The 27,934-nt window shown below is 38.0% G+C and overlaps 1 protein-coding gene across 1 annotated transcript; it reads left to right on the forward strand.

The window, feature by feature from the left end:
• Nucleotides 1-27,759, forward strand: LOC115920264 (NXPE family member 3-like). Its single transcript, XM_030975690.1, has 5 exons — nt 1-23; nt 22,113-22,419; nt 25,293-25,434; nt 25,993-26,256; nt 27,732-27,759. Exons 1-5 carry the CDS (start codon nt 6-8, stop codon nt 27,757-27,759), a joined length of 759 nt encoding a protein of 252 aa, XP_030831550.1. The 5' UTR covers nt 1-5.
• The last annotated feature ends 175 nt before the right edge of the window (nt 27,760-27,934 follow it).

A 27,934-nucleotide genomic window follows, 5' to 3' on the forward strand; every position in this document is an offset into this window, starting at 1 on the left:
TAGGAATGTATCTTGACAACGTGGTAAGTAATTACAAGCTTATTCTATAAACATTGATTTTATATAATCAGTAGGATTTGTAGAAAGATCCATACGATATTTCATGGGCGTGACGAGGGAATCGCTTGTATAATGGGGGTGCTGGCGGTCAGGACACTAAACAAACGAAAAGCCTTCACCTTTGCCTTCGGAATTTACCAAAACAATATTCATCAAATAGCAACAACCATCACTGATATTTGTTCTATGTAACATTGTTCAAGATTTTTTTAATTTTTTTTATTTATCTATTAAAACATCTTTATACAGGATTTATGTTCAGGTATAATGTTTTTCAACATGGTCCTGTTAACATTAAGAAGCAAATCACATGTATAATGTATAACAACGTTTCAATTACAATAATTTAACTGCATATGTTGACTTAAAATTAAAACAAAATAGTGAAAACTCAGAAATGTAAGTATCATTAGGTATAACATACTACTGTATTATACATTTTAATAAAATATTCTTAAAAATACAAAAAAAAAGTACTATAGATATAAATATTTACAAAAAATAATTTAAAAATAAAACTTCTTAGGAATCAGTTTAAAATTTTCAATTGTTTGGGCATTTTGTATAAAGTGGGGAATGCCATTCCATCGCTTAGCACCAGAAAATTTAAAGGCTTGTTTAACAATTGAGAGGTGGACTTCAGGTGGGACTACATTAAGACTATCATTGTTCCTAGTATGGTGATAATGTCGTTCACAAAACATTTCGATATCATTACAAAGCTGTGGAGAGGCTAGACCATGTATAGATTTGAACATTTGTGTGGCAAGAAAGTAGTCTTTTCTTTCATCAATGTCTTGCCAAGCTATTTTTTTAAAAAGTGTTTTGAAAGAAACATTCAGGTCAAAGTTGCCAGTTATATAACGTGCGGTTCGTTTTTGTAATCTTTGTAGTTTAGTTTTATGTTTATTTGCACTGTTGGCCCAGACAGTAATACCATAACCGATGCAGGGTTATATTGTACATTTATAAAGAGTGTTCAGTAAAGAAGAACTAAGACATTTCCTCAGTTTTCCAAGAGAATGGATCTTGTATCCAATAAATTTACATAGGTGATTTACATGACCATTTTAAATTTTCATGAATTTCAACGCCTAAGTATCGTATGGACTTGACCTGCTCAATATCAATTCCATCAATATATATTTTCAGAATGTCATGAAAACGCGTTTGCAGTAATATACTCTTTGTTTTGTCAACATTAATTCTTAAGTGGTTTTTTGTTTGTACCAATAATTAATAGAATCAATATTTGATTGAAGTCTAGAGGTTATTGTTTGCACATCTTTCCCTATTTCAAATAAAATAACATCATCAGCATATATTGTTAGAACACCAGATTCGATTGATTGTGATATATCATTGATAAAAAGTAGAAATAGGACCGGGGCAAGTACTCCAACTTGTGGTACCCCTACTGACAGTTCCTTTTTTTTCTCCAGAAAGTTTACCTTGCGAGAATACAACTTGTTTTCTTTCCTTCAGATAACTTGAAAACCATCTTGGCATGTTTTCAGCAAAACCATATTGCTGCATTTTGAAAAGTAGAATATCATGGTCTACACTATCGAAACATTTTGATATATCTAAGAAACATGCCCCAACTTTTTCTTTTTCATTAAATGCATCAAGAAATTCATCGACAACTCTATGCAGACAAGTTGTCATTGTATGTTTCGGTAGGAAAGCATGTTTTTCAACATTGATAAGATTAAGTTTAAGAAGATAACGTAGCAGTTGTTCCTGAGTTTCTTTTTCTATTAATTTAGGGATATGGCTTACAACAGAGATGGGACGGTAGTTTGTTTCCTCATTCCTAAAACCTTTTCCCTTATATATTGGAGTTGTCCTAGCCAATTTCCAGTCTTCTGGTACATCTCCACATTGTATGCTTGAATTAAATATATCTGTTAAGGATTCATATATATCTAAAAGAAGCAAATATTTAAGTATTTTCTCCTTTTTCAGAGACTCTATTTTGAATTCATACATACATGCTGGGTTTTTCCACTTAATAGACTTACTTTGAGGAAATGATTGTGAAATATTATTACCAACATTAACAAAGAAATCATTCATTTTATCACTGTCTATACAACAAGATGATGAACTATCATTTTTAGTCATGCCTGTAAACTGTTGCATTTCTTTCCATAATTTCTTACCATTATTACTATATTTCTTGGACACATCATTGAAATAAGCCTTTTTCCTTTCATTTCTTAATCTGTTAACATAATTCTTACACTTCACATATTCACAATGATCATCATGAGATTTCGTTGAGTCAGCTTTACTATTCAAATGATCCCGTTTTACATGAGCTGAATAATTTCATTAGTAATCCAAGGGCAATATCGATCTTTTACCCGTACTTCTTTAAAAGGTGAATAATAATCATCACTTATTTTCAAGAAAGTTTCTTTCCAGGATTTCCATGCCAAAGTCAGAGGCAGAGAATTTTCGTTATACAATTCAAAAATATTATTGGTTTTAATAGCTTCAAGGAATCGGGCTTCGTCAAATTGCTTGAAATCCCAAAACCGCCTCACTTTATGAATTTTTTGTCCGAGATAGTGATCACTCAATGATATATTAAGTACGTCAGTTAAAATGTGTTTTCAGGTATTGTGCTCAAGATGTGATCAATACAAGTTGCTGATTTTGTAGTGACTCTCGTGGGCTTGGTGACCAATTGGGTTAATAGAAATTAAGTCTCCAAGCAATGAACAGAATTATCATGAAGAGTTTCATTAAGTTTATAATCGACATTGAAATCCCCGAGTATAAGTAATTCCATATTTGTGTCATTTGCCTTTTCAACATTTTCTGTGATCTTCTCAAAATACTCAGTATTTGTATCAGGAAGTCTATAAATACAACAAACAAGTAACTTTGCTAGTTTTAGCCCTTGAATTTCAAGCCAGATTAATTCAAGGGAATTGTCATAAAGATCACTTCTCTCAATGAAAGATATGGTACTTTTTACATAGATACAAACGCCACCACCTCGGCGACCATCGTTTCTATCTCGTCGATAGAGGGAGTACCCATTTATTTTCACAATTTCACTAGCAATAGAATTATTTAACCAGGTCTCAGATAGACATAATATATCAAAGTTCATAGTTTTCAACAAATAATTAATTTCGTCAAGTTTATCATACAAGCTTCGCACATTCAAATGAGCTACTTTCAAGCCCTTTGCTTTGTGAGTGTTCAAGTTTTTCACTGGCTTTTTAGGAGAATGTTTCTTTAGTGCATCAATATCGGCACAGTCGATACTGCTTGTAAACTCCTTCAAGTGAGGGCGCAGCTCAGTGGCGATCAGTTGGCGTTCTTGTTTTTGTAGTTATCTATATTTCACAGATAAAATCCCATTTCCAGAAAGATCATTTTTGGTCATATGACACCTCAATCAGGAAAATTGAGCCAGGAATAACAAAGTTCTGTTTGTTTAAAGTAATGCTGGCATTTTCATAATTTTATAAATCGTTTTCACTGGCTGACGTAGCAACAAAAACAACAACTCCGTTTTAGTCCGGGCGCCACGAAGGTCAACCTAGCAGGAAAGGAAACCAATTTTCATGTGCACGGATGTAAAGATCGCCTAGCCCCATATTATGAATTGACCGTCTGGCATGTCCTAAGTGGTGGGTGGGCCAGGGGGAGGCCCCAAAGTGGTCAAAAATTGAGTTAGATAACCTGGAAAGGAAACCCTATGAAACCCATATGCGAGAAGATTCGCCATATTCTCGAGGTACATCAATGGATAATGCTTGACATTTCAAGTGGAGGAAGGTGCACGCCAGACGCTCCCAAAGAGGTCGAAAAATTGAGCTAAATAAGCTGGAAAGGAAACACCATGAAACCAATAGGAAATTGCTCGGCAGAGTCCACATATACACAAATGACCACTGCCAAACGATTTAAGTGATGGGGAGTGCCTGCCAGACGCCCCTAAAGTGCCCCAATCCCCGAAATTGAGCTATATCAGCTATATCGCTGAACATAAGCTGTCACTTAATCCCCAGTTGCATGAAACACACCATAACAGACCATCTTTATCTACTCTCCGGTACTACTCTCCCTGATCCAGTGAAAATGAACGTATCAGACAATCAGGAATTGAAAGACAATAACCTCTTCATGGTCGCCTTTTGGTATCTCAACGCTTGAAATCCCATCGAGTTTCCATTCTTCTGATTCTCCTCTAAAAAAAGGCAGCACAACATCTAGATGACTCGATCTGTGGGAAGAGAGACTTGAGAAACTACCTGAGGATAAACACATGGCCATTGGCCGATCTGATACACTCCCTGCAGGATCTTACCTACATCACATGGAGCAGCCGTAACACCCAGGTCAAAAAACAGTTGAAACCAGTTGGATTTTCAACTGGTATCAACTGGAATCAACTGGTACCAGTTGATTCCAGTTGACGGAACTGGGATATGTGCCAGTTTATTCTACTGGTTTCAACTGGATTCAACTCGTACCAGTTGAAACCAGTTGATACAACTGGTAAACTTCAAATGCACCAGTATATCCCAGTTAAAACCCATTGACCCTACTGGCATGGTGAAAACAACCAGTTGGTTCCAATTGAAACCAATTAGCCATACTGGTATTAAATTGTTACACCAGTTGATACCACTGTCAGTTAAAAACAATAGGCCTTACTGGTACATCTACCAGTTGATTCCAGTTTGAAACCCATAAAACCAGAGTGGACCATTTGAGACCAGTTGTTTCCAGAAATTCCAGTAGATACCAGTTGAAAACCAATAGATGATTACCAGTTGAATTACCAATTGAAACCAGTAGATGTTTACCAGTTGAATCACCAGTTGAAACCAGTAGATGATTACCAGTTGATTTACCAGTTGAAAACCAATAGATGATTACCAGTTGAATTACCAGTTGAAACCAGTAAATGATACCAGATGATTTGCCAGTTGAAAACCAATAGATGATTACCAGTTGAACTACCAGTGAAACCAGTAAATGATTACCAGTTGATTTACCAGTTGAAAACCAATAGATGATTACCAGTTAACCAGTAGATGATTGCCAGTTGATTTACCAGTTGAAACCAGTAGAATACCAGTTGAAAACCAGTTCATTGTATCTTGTGCATATTCATGCTTAATATGCATAGTTTCACAGAAAATATAATTATCATGATCTGTCGAGCAAATGTGACAATGCACATAAATTTTGTGATTTATATTTTCTTAGTCAATTATTGACAAATATATTATATATGTCTGATCATGTTTTACATCTAATTTAAGACGTACAAATAGATATAAAGATATATGTCATTAATAACCAGTAAAAACATGTATAATTTTTTATATATGTATGTACGATCTCTAAATTCTTTAATTAACATTATACTCAACTGCATTCCACTTCAAATGATCTTTGTGATGGGGCAATTGCAAGAGTCTATAAAAAAGAATGGTTTAGTTGGTGGCCAGATGCCAAACAATATTGATTATTGATTATCAGTTAATTGATAGTCGCTACTGAATAATCAACTGGCAAACAACTGGTTTTTAGTACAAGTTGACAACTGGTATTCCAACTGGTTCTAGTACCAGTTGATTCCACTATACCAATTTCCATATTGAAACCAGTTCACTTAACTGGAATCAACTGGTACAAGTTCCCAGCTGGTGGTTTCAACTGGTTCTAACTGGTATCAGTTGACAACTGGTACCAGTACCCAGGGGCGGCGATCCGGGGGCGGGGGGCGGGGGGACACGTCCCCCCTCAATTTTGTTTAGGGGGGATCGTCCCCCCCTCAAAATTTGAAAAAGTGCCAAAAGAAATGTATAGCAAATACTGACTAAAGACTTCACCAAACCTTAGGCTCTGGAGGGCCCAAGAGTGCAGCGTTTAGACAAATATGGGGGGGGGGGGGGGGGAGCTTGGGGGAAGTTCCCCCTCCAAAAATAAAAATCAAACGTGGTTTATTTGTTCCAGTGATTTACAAATGTTGCTGAAATGGTATTTTTCACTGAGCTTCCGGGGGCTCCGCCTCCCGGACCCCACCAAATGCACTAAGGTTGCTCATCTGACCGTAATTAAATGCCTAAAAACCCTGAGTTTCATGGGGCTCTGTCCCTTGACTCCCGCCGGGGCTTTGCCCCTGGACCCTACGCCAATTTACGCTCCACTTGCTTCGCTCGCTTTGCTCTACCTGATCATAAATACTTTAGCCCCCCCCCCCCTCCCCACTTTGAGAAAACGTTGCCAAGGCCTGCGTAACATGTACATATAGCTCCGTTTAGTCTCATTTCACAACGCCCCCTATCGTCAGAGTCAGCAGCCTAACATGTTTGCCTATGGAATTTTACCCCCAAAATCGTTAAAAATTCATTTTTTTGTTTAAACGAAAAGCACATCCACCCCGACATACGTTATCACTAGCTCTTTCATTGGAACCCTCATCTCCCATTGACTTTTGAAAGTTTACCCACCGTAATTTGATCAAAATAGGTTGCAAGCTCGTCATTGCCTATAATACACATGTGAAACAAGTCGAACTTTGGACTCAGTTTGCCAGGCGATTTTAAGATTATAGGTCAAGCACACGAAATATAAGAAGCATGAATTATCATATATCGCTTCTGTTTGGTTCATTATGTCCATTTCATCCAACCCCCACCGTCATTTTTCCATTTAGTGAAAGCAAACATTTTGCCGAGGTTAGCAAAAACATTAATATTCATGAACGGTCAGACAATACAGCCTTTTAGTACGTAACGTATAGTAAAGTGGGAATGGGCGATGATCCGTCCTGGAGGTAGAGGTCAGTGGTTTCTGCTGGCAATGTTCCAGCGAGCGAAAATGAGACAACCGAAGCAATATGAGAGTGGTGGTGATGCGGATTTTTTTCCTCCCCCCCCCAAACGTTTTTGCTCATTACGCCACTGCTCCCTCGTCCCTCGCATTTCGTCCCCCCCCCCCGGACATGAAAAGAAATCGCCCCCCCTGCCAGTACCAGTTGATTCCAGTTGATTCCACTATACCAATTTCTAAATTGCTCCGGTTGTCTCATTTTCGCTCGCTGGACGTATATAGCAGACGACAATCGGCCGATTAGACGACACTCGGTAGTCAATTTGTATGTGAGATTGCTTTGCTAAATATAAAAAACAAGAACATTTTCCATATCTTTAAAGTATCATTGATATCTGATAATTAAACAGTTATTAAAATGAACCTACCAGACTACATAATACAATGAAATACTTGACTCAAAGTAGGGTAGTTTGATGTGGTGCACAATAGCACCCCTCTGTAAATAATCAAATAGTCCATGGCGATCATGAATATTCATGTTTTTGCTTATACCTCTGCAAAATGTTTGCCTATCTTCAATTGAAAAATTACGGTGGGGGGGGGGGGTGGATGAAATGGACATAATGAACCGATCAGAACTGATCTATTATAACTCATGCTTCTTATCCTTCGTGTGCTTGACCTAAAACCTTACAATCGCTTGGCAAACTGAGTCGAAAGTTCGACTTGTTTCACCTGTGTTATAAAGGCAATAGCGAGCTTGCAACCTATTTTGATCAAATTACGGTGGGTGAAAAGTCAATGGGACATGAGGGGTCCAATGAAAGAGCTTGTGATAACATACATCGGGGAGGATGTGCTTTTCGTTTAAACAAAAAATGAATTTTTAACGATTTCTTTTTGTTGGGGTAAATGTTAGGCTGCTGACTCTGACGATAGGGGGGGGGGGTTGTCAAATGAGACTAAACGGAGCTATATGCATATTGAAACCAGTTCACTTAACTGGAATCAACTGGTACCAGTACCAGTTGATTCCAACTGGTCCCCAACTGTTTTTTTTTTACCTGGGCAGGCTGCGTACAGGTATGGAGAGGTTGGGTGCAAGGCAAACATGCACAAGACAGTGGGGATATATTGAACATTATTCAGCAGACTGCACGTGCAGGCAGGGCCCTCAGGCCATGGATCATCTACTGATGAGCTGTAACATGCTGAATGCCTGTAGTAGATGTGTGAATCGAAATAATGATGATGAACTGTTTTCAAATGAAGAAGAAAAAAGATATTGAAATATCTTGCTCAACAAATTATTATCATTATTATTTGTTTGCATTAATGTGCTAAAAACGGAGTTGAATTGCATCACTTCTGCGCGCAAACTACTTGTGATATCACTCACTCGAAACCTTTCGAATTCATCCATGCATGGAAATATCATAATATACTTGGTACCCTATGGAAGAGGATGAATTAAAATTTTGACATGAATTAATAATTTAAAAGATTACTATAATAATATTTTTTAAATGTTATTGTAGACGCACACTGTTTGATTACTCTTTTAGAGGGCGTTTCATGATTAATTAAATAATGACGTACATTAAAAGCACAAATTTATAATAATAATAATAATAATAACATGTTATTTATATAGCGCAGGTATACGTCAGGTCAGATCCGTCTCTCCCTCTCTCTCTTTCTTCTTCTCTCTCCTTCATCTCTCTCTTTCCTCTCTCTCTCTCTCTCTCTCTCTTTCTCTCTTTCTCCATATTGCTATCTTTCCTGCTCTTTCTCTTTCTTCACTATATATCTCGGTCTCTTATCCTTTCTTTCTCTTTGTCTTACTTTCCCTCCCTCTCCCCTCCTCCCCCTCTCTCCTCTATCTCTCTCTCTCTCTCCCTTTCCCCGTTTAACCTCTTTTCTCTACATCTTTTCCTTCACGTATTTTTGCTTTTGTTTTACATTTGGTACAACATTTAGGATAAACTTGTGACATCATACGTGTACTTAAAATTATGTAAATGATACTGTTTTAAATTGTACCCTCGCAATGTACCCTCGCAAATGCAATGTATATCCATGTGCAATTCAGTATATGAAACTGCGATGTACATATTGCTCCGTTTAGTCTCATTTCACAACGCCCCCTATCGTCAGAGCATGGTCAGAGGCAGCAGCCTAACATGTTAGCCTATGGACGTTTTTTTTTTAAATCGTTACAAATTCATTTTTTGTTTAAACGAAAAGCACATCCACCCCGACGTACGTTATCACTAGCTCTTTCATTGGAGCCCTCATGTCTCATTGACTTTGGAAAGTTCACCCATCGTAATTTTTCAAAAATAGGTTGCAAGCTCGTCATTGCCTATAATACACATGTGAAACAACTATAAATTTGGACTCAGTTTGTCAAGCGATTTGAAGATAATAGGTCGAGCACACGAAACATAAAAAGCATGAATTATCATAGATCACTTCTGCCTATTTCATTATGTCCATTTCATCCAACCCCCACCGTAATTGTTCACTTTAGTAAAAGCAAACACTTAGCCGAGGTAAGCAAAAACATGAATATTCATGAACAGTCAGACAATACAGCCTTTTAGTACGTAACGTATAATGAATGGGAATGGGCGATGATCCGTACAGGAGGTAGAGGTCAGTGGTTTGTGCTGGCAATGTTCACGCGAGCGAAAATGAGACAATCGGAGCAATATGAGATTCAATAAATACCATCCCAGAAGGAAAAACCAGTTACCACCAGTTGAAATTTCTAACTGGTTCCAGTTAACTTCAACTGGAACCAGTTAGATTCAACTGGTTCCAGTTGATTCTAACTGGTCCATGATGCACATCAAGCGGATATTTGGTGCGACTGCATTTCATTTAACTGGAACCAGTCCTTATAATGACCAGTTACACCAGTTGATAACTGGTCTGTTTGCATACTTCCAGTTGCACCAGTTGATAACTGGTCTGTGCATGGCATATTTCCAGTTGCGCCAGTTGATAACTGGTCTGTGGGCATATTTCCAGTTGCGCCAGTTGATAACTGGTCTGTGGGCATATTTCCAGTTGATAACTGGTCTGTTAATTCCAACTGGACCAGTTAGAATTTGACCAGTTGAATTCCAACTGGACCAGTTAGAATTTGACCAGTTGAATTCCAACTGGACCAGTTAGAATTTGACCAGTTGAATTCCAACTGGACCAGTTAAAAATCTGACCAGTTGAATTCCAACTGGACCACTGAGTTAGAATTTGACCAGTTGACACCAGCTAATTTGCATAATGGATATGGGGTGCGTGCATATCTATGTTTCAATACAATTTATCTGAATCTATAGCATATTCCTTAATTACTGCTGATTTAGTTATGTGCAATTCATTTCGAAAATACTACAAATACAAATTGCCAATTATTAGGACTTTCTATTAAAAAAAAAGTTGGATTTCAACTGGTCGAATTCTAACTGGTCCAGTTAGAATTCAACTGGTCTGGTTCAACTGGCCCATTTCAATTTCCAGGGTTACCAGTTGGCTTTAACTGGTTTAACTGGACCAGTTGCAACTGGTTTTTCCTTCTGGGATATCATACCATACCATACCATAGGTTCTTACACATATTACCCTGGCGAGCTGCCAAAGTAGCTAACGCTCAAGCATATCACATTACACATTACATACAGACATCATGTCGAGGGCACGTAGATATGGAGTGGTTGGAATTATTTGCCTCATTATCATTTCGGTGTTAGGAATGTATCTTGACAACGCGGTAAGTAATTACAAGCTTATTCTATAAACATCGATTTTATATAATCAGTAGGATTTGTTGAAAGATCCATACGATATTTCATGGGCGTGACATTTTCTTGTCATTGGCCGTGGCTGTGGGTGTGAGTGTTACGAATTAGGTATCGCTTGTATAATGGGGGGGGGGGGGGCGGGGTCGTCAGGACACTAAACGAAAAGCCTTCACCTTTGCTTTCGAAATTAACCATAAAAATATTCATCACATAGCAACAACCATCACTAATATGTGTCTATGTAACATTGTCCAAGATAAATCTTAGCAGATTTAGGAAATATTGCTTGTAAACTTCTTCAGGTGAGGGCGCAGCTCAGTGGCGACTAGTTGGCGTTCTTGTTTTTGTAGTAATCTGAATTTTACAGAGAAAATCACATTCCAAGAAAGATCATCTTTGGTCCTTTCATATGACACCTCAATCAGGAAAACTGGGCCAGGAATAACAAAGTTCTGGTTGTTTAAAGTAATGGTTGCATTTCCATAATTTTATCAAACGAATTCGTTTTCACTGGCTGACATGATATGATCACAGTTTTTACTTCCTACATAAGGCCGGTTCTAGAATACTATTGTGAAGTATGGTATGGTATATTCCTCACTAAGTCTAAACCAGGAAGCTCAAATACAGTCAATTAAAAAACGTGCCCTGCGGACATTATTAGGATTAAGATATGAATCCTACCGTTAAATGTCCAACGGTAGGGACTTTTAGATTTGCACGTTGACAGCTTTGACTGCAACGTGTGACGTCATTTTAAGGCACTGCGCATGCGTCACGCCGTCTCAGTCGGCGATCGAGAGGGTGTCAACCATGATTTTCCTAAATCTAGTACGGTACTAGTATATGCCGAGGGCGCATAAAATATACAGTTCCTCAGGTAGACAAAGAAACATCCCTTCCCTGCTGTGTAGAACAGGTGTCACATGCATATTCACCTGTTCTACACATTTTTACATAATAGCAGTGAAGGGATGTTCTACCACAGCAATAGGCCATTTTCGTAATGTAACCAAATTTAATGCATAGGTCTTTGTGAAGTGCCTCAATACAAACTATTTCATTCACCTGATAAGAATAATAGTATTTCAATAGACAGAATCCTAACTGCATACATGAGTTGTTGCCACGTTGGACAAACATTATACCTACCTAGCAACACTTAATATATGCAGTTGCATTTTGACTATTGAAATACTATTATTCCTATCAGGTGAATAAAATAATTTGTATTGAGGCACTTCACAAAGACCTATGCATTAAATTTGGTTACATTACGAAAATGGCCTATTGTTGAGGGTAGAATGGGAACTGTATATTTTGTCCTCTTTCTTCGTCTGTCATGATCATAGTGTTACTTCCTGCATGTATATCGTCGAGTGCAATCTAAAAGATTTCTAATACCCCATTCACAGTGGCCTCAAACACCGCGACAGCAGCGGGACTGTCCCGCTGCTGTCGCGGTGTTGTCTTCAGTGTGAAGGCTCGGACCCGTTATAAACTATCGCGGGATAACACCGCCTAGCGATAACGCCGACACAAACTATCGCTAGGGACGCCTAGCTACAGCAGCGGGACAGTCCCGCTGCTGTCGCGGTGTTTACTCAGTGTGAAGGCTCTCCGCTATAACACCGCGACAAACACGTGTGATTTGTTTACTTACCTATCACTGACCTCTTTTCTACAGCAATGGGGAACATAAAGTGAAATAGAAATAAAGTAACCAGTGGATTCAAATTGATTTTATTATTATGTAGGTATTATAATTATCCAAATAAAAATATTTCACACTTCAAAAAATTAAAATATTCTGACTGGAAGCAATAAAAATGCTAGTTTCTTAAAAAGTAATATGATCGAGGATACAAAAAGCAACTTGACATGTTTACCGCGCAATTTCAAGCAAGTATTTCCGGTCATATCGGGGTCACTCGCGGGTCATGAGCCATGCATACACGTGTTTGTTACGGAGGTAATAAAAATCACCCGCTGCAGCGTGAATGGGTACATGATATTTATCCCGCTGCTGCAGCGGGATAACTTTTCTACTGTGAATGCATTTGTAGCGGTGTTATGGCGGTGTCGCCGCTCCGCTACAACGCCGCTACAAATTTCAAAACCACTGTGAATGGGGTATTATTGTAGTCAACATGGGCAGTTGTGTACGTTGACACGCATGATCAGTCGGCGTTCGTCGTGTTCTCGTTCACTCAATCTAAAAGTCCCTAGTGTCCAAGGTTGTATCGTATTCTGTAAAGATTGACACATTTTAAAGGGGAAGTCCACCCTGAAATTAAGTTAGTTTTAATAGGAGTAGAAAAATGAGAGAAACAAGTCAGTGAAAGTTTGAGCAAATTCCGATTAAAAATAAGGAAGTTAGGATTTTTGAAGTTGTGATCAATCAAACACAAATTGGCAACTCTATGACGTATCATGCGAGCTCAACTTCCATTTGCTCAGTACTAAAAAAATCTAAAATTTTCATTTTCCCCCAAGAAAAATTTCAACCATACATGCACCCTAAATATAATAATTGCAAATTTGTTTCTATACTCCCCCTGCAAGGAACAAATATATATTCCGTCATCAATAACGAAGAAAACATGATTTTATGGAATATTATGCACAAAGCAAATGAAGGAGAGCTCGTATAATAAGTCACAGAGTTGCCAATTTGTATTTGATTGATCACAACTTCAATAATTCATAACTTTCTTATTTTCATTCAGAATTTGCTCAAACTTTCACTCACCTGATTTTCTTATTATTCTGCCTCTATCGAAACAAACTTATTTTGGGGGTGGACTTTCCCTTTAAGGATAAAGAAATAAAGGTTTTCCCTAACCAAAAACCATGGGTCAGGAAGAATTTGAGGAATTTGTTTGTGCAAAGAAACAGGGCTTTCTCAAATCAGGACAATGATGAACTCATGTAGGGACATTAATCTTAACATTCAGAAAGAAATTATTGATGCGAAAGAAAAATATAGAGACCAATTAGAGAGTACATTCAGATCTAATAATCCATGACGAGTGGAAGTGTATGCAAACGATGACAGGTTATAAAAAGAAGCAGAAATCTCCACCAGTGTCAGAACCTAGATCTGTTCATGATACAGCCAATGAATTTAATACATTTTATGCAAGATTTGAAACAGTTCAATGATACACCCATTGTATGACTCACTACAATGATGTTGTCATGTACTTCAAACGCACTAATCCAAGAAAATCTGTGGGACCGGACAGTATTTGTGGGAAAGTACTCACACTATGAACATGACGGACAATGAAAGCGGACAAAATATACAGTTCCTCAGGTAGACAAAGGAACATCCCTTCACTGCTATTATGTAAAAGTTGTGTCACATTCATATTCACCTGTTCTACACATTTTTACATAATAGCAGTGAAGGGATATATGTTCCTTTGTCTACCTGAGGAACTGTATATTTTGTCCGCTTTCATTGTCCGTCATGTTCATAGTGTCAAAACATGTGCCTGACAATTAGCCACCCCTTTTGTCACTCCTTTTCAAGAATCTCTGAATCAAAACCATGTCCCATTGTGCTGAAAATCATCGACAATAATACCAGCAGCCAAAACACTCTAAGCATCTGAACCAAATGACTATCGGCCAATATCCCTCACCTCATTGTTGATGAAATGTTTTGAACGCATAAGTCTGTCCTATAATCTCACATATTATTTCGTCTGTCATTCCTCTTGACTCCCAATACACACAAATAACACAATAATACACTTCAATTATTGTGGAATAGCCTGACAACGGAATAGCCTGACAACGACTACTGAGAGCCGGCCGTTTATTCAGTATGAATGTTTAACAAACATTTCTTCTCGTTTCCTTCACTGGAAACCGGACCTATCATGGTCCAGGATAAAAAACCAGAGATAAAACTCAAAGAGCATAAAAACTCTGGAAAACCTTATTCAAACACAATCATGTAACACTACATGACACAACGCACTTTTATTGTAAATAAAAGTTGTCTCGTTGAAAGTTCAAGCTAGAATGATTCAATTACACACTAATTCATGCCACGCCCTGGTCCCCGTGGCAGAATTAGCTCGCACACCTGTACGAGCTGCCTATGCAAATTACATTCCATCGGGGCACAGCCCCGGACCCAACATAAGTATGCATCATTAACGATACAAACAACATTTGTCTGCTATACAATCGTACCGCAGACAAATAATATTCACACCAATTCTCAAACATAAATAACCCTTCCCGTTACTGACGTTCATCGTTGCCATGGATCATGCCAATGATAGCCGTGTCATCAGCATATCCAACAATTGAGACATTGTCATTTTGACGAGATACAATCGTTCGTATACACGATGATCAATGGTGCTGACAGCACGCAACCCTGAAGGGAGCCTGTATTCGTAGTAACGTAATCAGACAATAGAAAATAATATGCACAAATAGATGATACACAGTATCAAATTAACAATGACGTAGTCATATAAAACACGGATATAAATCGTTTTTATATAGTGGAATATTATAAGAAAATAAATGGACTTATAACAATATAACATTTCGTGGAATTCGGAAATATTATTAATATTATCTTGTATTATTTTAATTTCATTCTTATTATCATTATTTGTATCCTCATCATCATCATTATCATTATCATTATTGTTATTGCTACTATCATTATTTGTTATTATCATCCTCATCATTCGAATATTTATTATCATTATTTGTCACGGTAATATAGCTGATTTTTATTCCATGCTCTGCTGTTTAGACGCGAGGCCTGCTTTGAACAATCGTTTGTATACATGATAAATAATGGTGCTGACAGCACGCAATCCGGGGGGGGGGGGGGTAGCCTGTATTCGTAGTAACGTAATCAGGTTTTCCAGAGTTTTTATGCTCGTTGAGTTTTATCTCTGGTTTTTTATCCTGGACCATGATAGGTCCGGTTTCCAGTGAAGGAAACGGTTTCCAGTGAAGGAAACGAGAAGAAATGTTTGTTAAACATTCATACTGAATAAACGGCCGGCTCTCAGTAGTCGTTGTCAGGCTATTCCACAATAATTGAAGTGTATTATTGTGTTATTTGTGTGTATTAGGAGTCAAGAGGGATGACAGACGAAATAATATGTGAGATTATAGGACAGACGTATATATACGCACCCAGTGAGTCTCAGAAAAAACGAAACCTTCTCGCCCCGGACCCAACATAAGTATGCATTCATTAACGATACAAACAACATTTGTCTGCTATACAATCGTACCGCAGACAAATAATATTCACACCAATTCCCAAACATAAATAACCCTTCCCGTTACTGACGTTCATCGTTGCCATGGATCATGCCAATAATAGCCGTGTCATCAGCATATCCAACAATTGAGACATTGTCATTTTGACGAGATACAATCGTTCGTATACACGATGATCAATGGTGCTGACAGCACGCAACCCTGAAGGGAGCCTGTATTCGTAGTAACGTAATCAGACAATAGAAAATAATATGCACAAATAGATGATACACAGTATCAAATTAACAATGACGTAGTCATATAAAACACGGATATAAATCGTTTTTATATAGTGGAATATTATAAGAAAATAAATGGACTTATAACAATATAACATTTCGTGGAATTCGGAAATATTATTAATATTATCTTGTATTATTTTAATTTCATTCTTATTATCATTATTTGTATCCTCATCATCATCATTATCATTATCATTATTGTTATTGCTACTATCATTATTTGTTATTATCATCCTCATCATTCGAATATTTATTATCATTATTTGTCACGGTAATATAGCTGATTTTTATTCCATGCTCTGCTGTTTAGACGCGAGGCCTGCTTTGAACAATCGTTTGTATACATGATAAATAATGGTGCTGACAGCACGCAATCCGGGGGGGGGGGGGGGGGTAGCCTGTATTCGTAGTAACGTAATCAGGTTTTCCAGAGTTTTTATGCTCGTTGAGTTTTATCTCTGGTTTTTTATCCTGGACCATGATAGGTCCGGTTTCCAGTGAAGGAAACGGTTTCCAGTGAAGGAAACGAGAAGAAATGTTTGTTAAACATTCATACTGAATAAACGGCCGGCTCTCAGTAGTCGTTGTCAGGCTATTCCACAATAATTGAAGTGTATTATTGTGTTATTTGTGTGTATTAGGAGTCAAGAGGGATGACAGACGAAATAATATGTGAGATTATAGGACAGACGTATATATACGCACCCAGTGAGTCTCAGAAAAAACGAAAGGTTTCGTTTTTTCTGAGACTCACTGGGTGCGTTGTATCGTGCCCTTCTCCTATTGACTCCACTGATTCACACAGCTGTCGTTGTACAAATGGATCATATAGACTTAACTTTACAATTATAATCAATAAATGACACATATTTGCTAGGTCCCTCTATTTTAACTTTCGTGAGTGATTTACCTGAAAGCTAGTGTTCTCGAAGACAATTCAGACATAGTAACAGGCTACGTGAAATCAAGTGTAGGGCAGAACGCTACAGAAAAGGTGCTTTACCCTATCTGGTAAGGCTTTTGAACCAGCCATGATGTGGCAACCGGTTTGTTTCACATTGTTGATAGCATAATATTGCCAAATTTTGTGCATTACATATTTTTTTTCTTCAAAACTTCAATTTCTGTATCAAGATCAAATCTTTCTTTATATGAATTATTTGCCAGTTATCTAATACCTCTTTTAAATCACAATGTATTCAGTATAATTCATTTTCAAATTGCAATCTTTGCCTGAACACATCTTCAATTTGCCAAATCTTAATTCATTATATTTCAGGTTCAATTAACTATCTTTGATTAAACAAATATATTATTGCTAAACGTAGAAACATAATGTAAATATTTTCAATACGCTTTACCTCAATTTATCATTTTTATTATCTTTACTCTTGGTATTGTACACTGTCTATGTCATGATTATTATGTTTAATTGCCTCTGGTTGCTCGCTATTTTATCTTAACACTATTAGTTTACTCAGGTCTGTAATTACTCCTTTTGAACTTTGCTGCTCTTCTATATCCGCCTGTATTTTAATTTTTTATAAGAGGTTGTTATTATACTACAGGCGTATCTTAATGTTCCTACTACCATCTGCGTTAAAATACATTTTTATATAACTTACAAAACATTTTTAGGTGCGCCATACAATGTTTACAATGTATTTTTTGTTCATCTCATTAATACTATTCGTTAATTTGCAATGCATACTTTTATCTTGTTATCGTCAATTCGTATGTAGTGTTTAATTGTTGGCAAGATCCCCCTTTATCTCTCTACCTTCTTTACCTCTTGTCGCTCGCTTGCTCTCTCTCTCTCTCTCTCTCTCTTTCTTCCTCTTTATCTCTCTCTTTCTCTCTCTCCTTCCTCTCTCTCCTTTTTTCTCTTTCTCCATCTTTCTATCTTTCCTGCTCTTTCTCTTTCTTCGCTATATCTCTCGGTCTCTTATCCTCTCTTTCTCCTTTTCTCACTTTCCTTCCCTCTCTACCCCTCCTCTTCCACCTTCTCTCTCTCTCTCTCTCTCTCTCTCTCTCTCTCTCTCTATTTCTCTTTCCTTTTTTAATCTCTTTACTCTACATCTTTCCCTTCTCTCTTCCTCACTTTGAATTCAAATTTTATTTAGGTACATATTCCCCTTTCCCTTCTTGTTCGTATTTTAAATTTGATACAAAATTTAGGCTAAGCATGTCACATATACGTGTATTTATAATTATGTAAATGATACTGTTTTCAATTGTACACTCGTTTTTAAAATGCAATGTATATCCATGTGCAATTCAGTATATGTAACTGCGATGCATGATTCAATAAATACCATACCATACCATACTGCCATAGCAACAAAAAAACTCAACCTAGCTGGAAAGGAAACCAATTGTAATGTGCACGGATGTTAAGATCGCATAATCCCATATAGCGAATTGACCGTCTGGCATGTCCTAAGTGGTGGATGTGGCCAGGGGAAGGCCCCGAAGTGGTCAAAAATTTGAGGTAGATCAGCTGGAAAGGAAACCCTATGAAACCCATATATGAGAAGATTCGCCGTAGTCTCGAGGTACATAAATGGACAATGCTAGACGATTTAAGTTGGGGAGGTGCCCGCCAGACGCCCCCTAATTGGTCAAAAAATTGAGCTAGATCAGCTGGAAAGGAAACCCCATGAAACCAATAGGAAATTGTTCGGCAGAGTCCACAGATACATGACTACTGCCAGACGATTTAAGTGGTGGGGAGTGCCTGCCAGACGCCCCGAAAGTACCCCAATCCCCGAATTGAACTAGATCAGCTGGAAAGGAAACCCAATGAAATCCATATGAGAAGATTCGCTGTAGTCTCGAGGTACATGAATGGACAATGCTAGACATTTTAAGTGATGGAAGGTGCCCGCCAGACGCCCCCAAAGAGGTCAAAAATTGGAGTTAGATCAGCTGGAAAGGAAACCCCATGAAGCTAATTGCATATGCGATATTTACATCCGTGCACATGAAAATTGGTGACCTCTCTAGCTAGGTTGACCCCCCCCCCCCTGGCTCCCGGACTATTTCGTTGACGATCAGCCATGCATGAAGTCTTTCGTCTTCTTTGTTGTTAGGGCAGACAGCCATCTTTCTGCAAATGTGGCCTTTGAAATTCAGATACCGTTCGCCAAATGACTTTTTGGTAACTTTTATTTAAATTGAGGGTTTTTAATCACTCATACGTGGAATGTGCATCATATGCGTTGCATCAAAGGAGAGAAGAGGATCTAAACTTTAAAAACAAGTGTCATTTATTAATTATAATTTTGATTAAGTTATGATAAAACATCAATAATTCTCGGTTTCGTTTTTTCCTGGGACGCACTGTACAATCGCAAACAGCTATGCATTTTTTCGACCATCCTTATTATATGTTTAATGCTGATTATCACTCTAGTTGTTCGACTGTTTGTCGACCTCTGACAAACAAACACGACGGCCACCAACACATACTGCCATTGTAAGCAAGATCAAATTTTACTTGTATTATTAAACCTGTATTCAATGTTGATCCTCCCACACTTAAAGTACGGAATAGCATGGGGCAATGGTGCTGGATATCATTTTGAATATAATTTCATTACTTTAGAAAAAAGCGCTGTGTGTTAAGTGTCGTTCTGATTTTCGAGCGCACACAGATGCATTTTTCCACACACACAGTATTCGAAATATAACAAATTCATACAGTTATTAGCTGGGAATATTTATGTATAATTTAAATAGAAATGGTCTGCCGGGCTTTTTCATCAACCAAAAACAAGAAATTTGCTCTCAATGAATCCTGTGATTGTTCAGGCTCAAAACTTTGGAACTCTCTTTCAGATCCAGTTAGAGATAAACCCACATATTATAGTTTTAGCAGCGGGTTCAAAAATAATTTAATACAAAATTAACGTCCCCTACGTGTTGAACTTGTAGGATATGGGAATACCTCTCATATCTCCCCTGTTTCTCTCTCTCTCTCTCTCTCTCCTTCTTATTTCTGTAGTGTGCGGCTTTGTTTTGTTTGTCTTGTCCTGTCCTGTCATGTCTTGTTTTATCTTGTCCTGTTATGATTTTTTTTCATGTCCTGTCTCATCTTAATAATTATGTCAGTTTCCTGTCCTTTGTTATTCTGTTCGATCGTATATTTCGATTATTTAGATACTTTAAAATGGTTTATGAAAATACGTTATGTCGGATCCATATACAAGCAACAGAAGCATACGTTAAATGTATCAGTGAACATATTAGACTATATATAACTTTTGGACTGAGATTTAGTGTTTTTACCAGGCTGCGCCAACATGACAAAATTAGTTTATTTTTTACATATAAAGCACCACATGATAGCATGATACAATTGCAAAATCAAGAACAACTAGACTTGAATTCGTCACTTAGACGAATTAGGTGATACGTATGCTAATGGTTTACATAACGAAGAATGCATTACACGATATCATATTATTTTATAAAGTGCTTTTCCCATTATGATCTATCCATATTTCAAGTTTAAATTGTGTCCCCTTGATCATTATGGATCTAGGGAAGATAGATTAAAACAATATATGACCATTGACCCTGTGCAGTAATCAGTTACACCTTTCACTATAATTTACAACATGAAGAACACATTTTGACAAGTTTATCTTATTCAAAGAAATGAAAATGTAATTGATAAATGATTGTCATCATTATGATGATGATGATGATCATGATCATGAGCGTGATCCTGACATCTTATTGAAAAAATGAGGGGTGATTTGGATAGCATATAGTCTCAGCATACTCAAAAATTAACAAAATCCAAGCAGAAATAACGGCGATATTGCTCGCAAAAGACAGGAATGTAGAATCCAGATTTGAGAAAAAGGTCATCTCCCATAGGAATGACACGCAAAAAGTAATGGATTAAGTGTAAATAGGCGTATAATAAAGTAAATAGGGTTGTTTATTACATTATTTGCAATTATACGTGTTTTAATAATCAAAGGAGATGGTAAAGTGAAAGGTCACAAAGAAAAAAAAAGTGAAGAAAAAAATTGTTGGAGACACCCGGACTCAAACCAGGGATCTCAAGGTTGGAAGTCAAGTGCGTTACCGATATACTAAAACATTTCCCAAAGCGATTACACGTAAACGGGAAAAGGAATTCTCAAATCCTACTTTGCAAGTGAAATATGAGCATGATCCCGGCATCTGATCGAAAAATAAAGGGCACATTTGTGATAGCTTATTGTCTCAGCTACAACATACTGGAAGCTCAGCGAAAACGAAGCTAAAACAATGGAGAAATTGCTCGCGAAAGACAGGAATGTAGAATCCAGTTTTGAGAAAAAGTCATGTCCCATAGAGAATACACGCAAAATGTGAAATATTGACATGCCTCCTTTAATCGCAAAAATACGCCATGATGCCTTTGTCAAAATGAAAAATCATGACAAATGTATTTGTAGAAAATTGTCTCAGCTAGAACATATCAAAATTTGGAAGAAAATCGATCAATATTTACAGAGACACAATATATGACACAAAAAACTGTGTATATTATATATAAACAGGTATAAAAGTTCCCTTCCTTTTTCTTCTTTTCTTTCGATGCAAAAGTTTCAAACAAATTGAATTTGTGTCAAGCAATATAAGCAACAATATCATGTTTAAACTTGAAGAAAAGAAGAAAAACAAAACGTCCTGGTTGTTGATGTTCGGCGGGCGTTTGGAGTTGAATGGGTAACTTATAATTGTACATGATTCGTAGATCAATTTTTCTCAACCAAATAATAGTCGGCAACCACGAGGATCAGTCGGCATGCACTCAGTCAGTCCATAGATATAGATATATGATCTATTATTCAATCATTTTGTTCTTCCGTAGGAGATCTCACGAACTAACTTGATCACGTTCTCTAAACATGAGAGACCACGTCGTAGCATAGCTACAATGCACCTGGTATCAAGCAGTGGACCAACGCATCCAAATCATACAACCGTTTCTCTCTTATCAATTGTTCGTGGATTCGAGGTAATTCCATTGCCACCTATGACTGAAGATGCAACGGGACTTACAGTGATGGTAGGGGACAAACTGAAGTTTAGTTTAGAGGCTCGAGATTCCATGGGACGGCTAAAGATACTCGGTGGAGACTACTGGTTTGCCATCATGGAGGATCCAAATAAAAACGGTACATTAGCATGTGATCAGTAGCTAGCATTTATTTTTACCTTTTTTTTAGTACTGCATGATCAGAATATGTCAATTTAAAAGAAATTTCAGTAATTCTTAAAGGCTTATTATTTAATAGAAAGGGAAATGATATAGTATGAGGTTTAAAAAGCACAAAAAGGAAACGCTCCATACACAGATAATATATGGGACACACAGACGTGTTTAGTTTGTGTTTCAACTAAATTTGATCCAGCAATATTTGAAATAAGATGGCATTTTTAGAGGAATTCTTTTGGAAAGACATTGCTAACCGTTTACTGGTACAAATGAGAGTGATAAGAATGAGAAAACTCTCAATTTTGTTTAAGTTTACGAGAATGCAATTTTCTCATCGTGAATCAGGCTATAAACTACACTTAAGTGTCGAATTCTTTCTCAAATCTTCCCTTGTATGCTGATTTTTTGTAAAGTTGTGGCTTGAGGAATTGTGATAAAATCTATTAAAGTAGCCTTTCTATAAAAATGTAACTATATATCAATAGAAAGCTTATGACCTCAGGACTTGGAAAACATTAGCTCAGATTTAATGAATACTTTATCAAGTCGTAAATATAAAAACAAAAACCGATTTTTCATTATTCCTTTTTTCTTGCAAATCAAACAAATAAAACGCCCAAAATAATGTGACGTAGGCGATTGTAGCATGTCCCCAAATCATAAACAAATGTGTGGGTCCTGGAAAAGATTGGAACAGACTTGACCATCAGAAGGGGAATCATGGAAAGAAAACTAAATTATTTTGGGCACATCGTTAGGAGATCTGGAGGTGTTGAGACGCAAATACTGCATGGAGCAGTCGAAGGAAAACGGGGTAGAGGTCGTCCACCAATATCTTGGACTGATGATATCAAGAAAGTGTCTGGACAAGGAATGAAAGGTGCAACACAAATTGCAGATAAAAGAGTTGCATGGCGTGCTCTCGTGAAGACCACAGCAGCGCTTTACAGCGCCACCTGAAGTTGATAATAGCGAGTTTTCGCTCAGCAACATACAGACCTTCGCGGACGCAGAGCACTCAGGTTTACGGCCGTCGCACACAGTCCGACCTCGATACAATACGTGTTTCGCTTTTCGGTGAATGCGTACGGATCTCTACGGAGGTATTGCATTTGCAATGCCATTAGGCAATTATCGTAATGTAACCAAATTTAATGCATACGTCTTTGTGAAGTGCCTCGATACAAAATATTTCTTTCACCTGATAAGGATAGTAGTATTTCAATAGACATAATCCAAACTGCATACATTAGTTGTTGCCAGTCCGACAAACATTAGGGATATTTCGCAAGCTCATTGCGGACAGAGAATCTGCGGTTCGTGTGCAAAATCGAGAAGCTACTATAGTAACAGCAGGGTGATCGCTGAGGTACTGAAATCCAGAACGGGTTTTGGCCAAATCTACGGGCGTTCTCAATGACGCCCCAAGTGAATAACAGCCAATCAGCGAGCTTGTACCAAAGATGGTTATGAGAATTTCGTCGTCTAATAACGAAGGATGACGAATTTTAACGGGCGGATCTAGCTTCTTTTCTATGGCGTGGGAGGGGGGGGGGGGGGTTTGACATTTGAAAAATCGCGCCGACCAATATTTCGCTTAGTCGGGGGTAGGGAGCACTAAAATCTGTTTTCAATTTGAAAAAAGTGCCACCCAATATTTCGGGGGGGGGGGGTAGAAAGCAACTTGGCCAGCCCAAGGGGGATTTAAACCTCCTAACCCCCCTAGATCCGCCCCTGACACGAATGACTCTTCGGTGAGTTTTTTTTCTTCCGATTATTGTTTCTGAACAATAACAACATGAATATGGATATAACATAATTGTTTTAAAACTTGATGATAAATTATTGTTGAAATTTGATAAAAAGCCGTTTTGTGGCTTGGTCGAGACAAGTTGTGCTAGTCGTGTAGTCCCGTCTGTACTGTATTGCGTGGAAGGGAACAGGCCATTTTTGTAATGTAATCAAATTTAATGCATACGTCTATGTGAAGTTCCTCAATACATTTGGCCAAAACCCGTTCTAGAGTTTAGGGCCTCAGCGGTCATCCAACTGTTACTATAGTATCTTCTCGATTTTGCACACGAACCGCAGATTCTAATTCCGCAATGAGTTTGCGAAAATTGCCTAATGACGAACAGGCGCGTACGGAGGGGGAGGGGGGGGGGGGGGGTGGCGGTTGAAACCCCCCCCCCCCTTGGTATTTTGTTATGTGTGTGTTTTGGAGGAAACCCCCCCCCCTCCCCTTTTGTAATTTTTTTTTTTTTTTTTACCTTACCCCCCCCCCCCAACGGAGCAGAATGTCAAATTTTCAAATTACGAGACCCCCCCCCCCCAAAAAAAAAAAAAAAAAAAAAAAAAAAATAAATAAATAAATTTGGGCGATTTAAAAATTGTTAACCCCCCCCTTTAAAAAATCCTGTGTACGCGGCTGTTGACGAACGTTTTGCTTTATACTTCTCTCACATTAACGTTGCCGAGGAATCGTGTAGATGAATATGCAAGAATATAATAAATCTTTCAGAATAACGTAAGTTATTTCTTGGGGGTGTGGTTTCCTTTAATACACGGCAGTGCTGATCTGATTTCAATAGTTTCAGCTACCTTGACAGATCTACACCTTTTACCCTGCCGGTCTCGGTTCACCGAGTTGACTTGAATTTTAGTTCGGCCCGTAATATATCCGGCCCGCAATTTACTCAGATCGGCAGGTCTTCCGGGCTACACCATGATAGACTACATTTACATCTCTGAATGTTTGACATTCCCTCCTTTCCTGTCCTACGGCTTTTTTTTCTTTTGTCATCTTAACTAATCTTTCTCATTTGTTTCCAGCATCTACTGTTGGGCGAATAGTTGACCATGAGAATGGTCTATACACCTTACTTTTTGTTGCTGGGTGGAGTGGGATGATTAGACTTCGTATCACACTTGTACATCCCGCTGAATTAGCCAAGTGGATCAGAACTGAATACCTGTAAGTCTTTCCCTAAAGGGAACCTCACCTTAAACAATAAGTGTAGTTATGCTCTATCGATCTAAAATATTGCTTAAAGGCATCGTTTAACAATGTTTCCAGTTCTAAAAATCTGAGATGCATGGCCCTACGTGTTATCAGTGTCTGTGATATGGTGTAATATTGAAGCCCTAAAAATTTATCATGAAGTGCCTCAAAAAAGTAAAAATCTTTGAGTTACCGAATTTTACCATACTCATTTTCCCCAATAGACTGTAGTATTATTAAAAAAAAACGTTAGGTAAACGGTTTTTGAAATTTCGAAATCATAAATATTTTGTTGATCAGACAGGCGATCGGCTTGTAAACGTCATGCATGGCTGGAATGCTGCCCAATAAGTGGAGATTGTGCACACAGTGTGTGCAGGCAAGCACTGAATTCAATGACCGGGTTTCTGCATGTAAAGCGCTTCGGGACGTCGGAGATGTATTAAGTGCTATATAAAAGCTGAATATTACATTATTATCACAATCTGGAAAGATTTCCATTATATGATACATTTCATAATTGTATAACAGCCATAGCATGAGAGCTCCTAGCTGGTCAGGACTTTTCAAATTTGGAGAGCACGAAGAACGATCACCGTGTTCCCTCAGCCTCGACGCCATTTGGAGTGAGAAGTGTGTAGCCAACCCTAAAGCTCTACAGTACGCCATCATAGTATGCAATCCACCGAAGACCCTTCCATGCGATTCACTAGTGGGCCTTTATGCGCACACATCTCTCTACACACAGGACTTCAAGAAACGTTTACCATCAGACCGCAAGAAATATCTTAAGAGGTAAGCTGATATTGACATTTTGTCAAAATAATATGCAGGGGTGGGGGCACAGTAAACTTCATTTGTTCAGATATGTTTAGAAATTTGAATTCCCATCATAATCATAATTGCCTTCATAAACATCTTGGAAGTTGTTGCTGATTCTATGGATGCAATAATCATACTACGTATTGAGCTCTATCTCATCGTCGACACTGTACGAGTCCCATCCTACCCACCCCAACTTTTTTTTTTTTTTTTTTTTTTTTTTTTTTTTTTTTTTTTTTTTTTTTTTTTTTACTTTACTTTACCTTTTCAGCCATTTTTGATTCACTGCAGGATGAAGACCTCCGCATGATGTCTCCAAATACCTCTGTTCAGCGCCTGTTGATGCCAATAAGTCTTTCCCCAGTTTTTCTTTGACGTCCCTGTTTCGTTTTCCCTCATATGGTGTCCAGTGAGTGATTGCTGAACTCCAGCGATCAACATTCCTGCAGCTGATGTGTCCCGCCCAATTCCATTTCCTTCTTTTCACTGTTTCAAGGATGTCCTGGACTTTTGTCCGTTCCCTGATCCATTTGTTCGTTTTTCTGTCTTTGTATGTGATGCTTAGAATACTTCTTTCCATGTTGTGTTGAGATGCTGCTAGTTTTCTTTCCATTTTTGATGTTAGTGTCCATATTTCTGCAGCGTATGAGATTGCTGTGATGATGCACTGGTGATATACTTTCTTTTTCAGGCATAATGGAAGTTTGCCTTTCATGATGGTGCTGTATCCTTCTTCTTATTTCGTTATCTTGATTTTTGACTTGTAGAGAGAAACGTTGCCCTAAGTAGATATACTCCTCTACTTGCTCCATTTTGGTACCGTTCACTTAATTTTGTTTTGGATCTTGGCTGATCCTGCCATGACTTTAGTCTTCTTCATGTTCATTTGAGACCTGTTAGTCGGCTTGCATCGTCCAGTTCTTGCAGCATTCTTTCGAGGTCGTTTAAGTTGTCAGATACGATGACAATATCGTCTGCAAATCTTCAGTGGCTCATGTTTTCCCCGTTTATGTTGATTCCCTTTGATGACCAGTCTAATGTTTTGAAGATGCTCTCTAGGCAAGCAGTGAAGAATTTTGGTGAGCCGGTGTCTCCCTGTCGAACTCCCTTTCTTATAATGATTTTGTTGCTGGCCTTGTGCATTCTGAAGTGTTGTAGCAGTCTGAATAAATGTCTTTGGATTTTGATGTATGCATCGTTGATTCATTGGTCTTGAAGTGCCTTGAGTATTGCAATGGTTTCGACGGAATCAAATGCCTTTTCGTAGTCTACGAATGCTACGCATAGAGGTTGTATTCTTGGCATTTTTCTTTCGGTTGATTAATGGTGTGGATGCGGTCCATAGTTGAGAAACCCCTTCTGAAGCCTGCCTGCTCCCTAATTGGTTGGTTGTTACCAAGGATTTTCTCTAGCCGGTTGGTGATGATTTTTGTATACAGCTTATACAGGTTTGAGAGGAGGCTGATGGGTCTGTAGTTCTTTAGATCTCGCTTGTCACCCTTTTTGTGCAGAATTATTATTGTGGCTTCTCTCCATTAATGTGGTACCTTCCCCGTTTGCATACATGCATTGTAAAGTTTGGCTAGTTCCTCAGTTGTTATGTCTCCTCCTTCTTTGATTATGTTTATGAGTATGTTGTCTGGGCCTGGTG

This window comes from Strongylocentrotus purpuratus, unplaced genomic scaffold (assembly GCF_000002235.5).
Source record: "Strongylocentrotus purpuratus isolate Spur 01 unplaced genomic scaffold, Spur_5.0 spur5_scaffold_8, whole genome shotgun sequence".
NCBI lineage: Eukaryota > Metazoa > Echinodermata > Echinoidea > Camarodonta > Strongylocentrotidae > Strongylocentrotus > Strongylocentrotus purpuratus.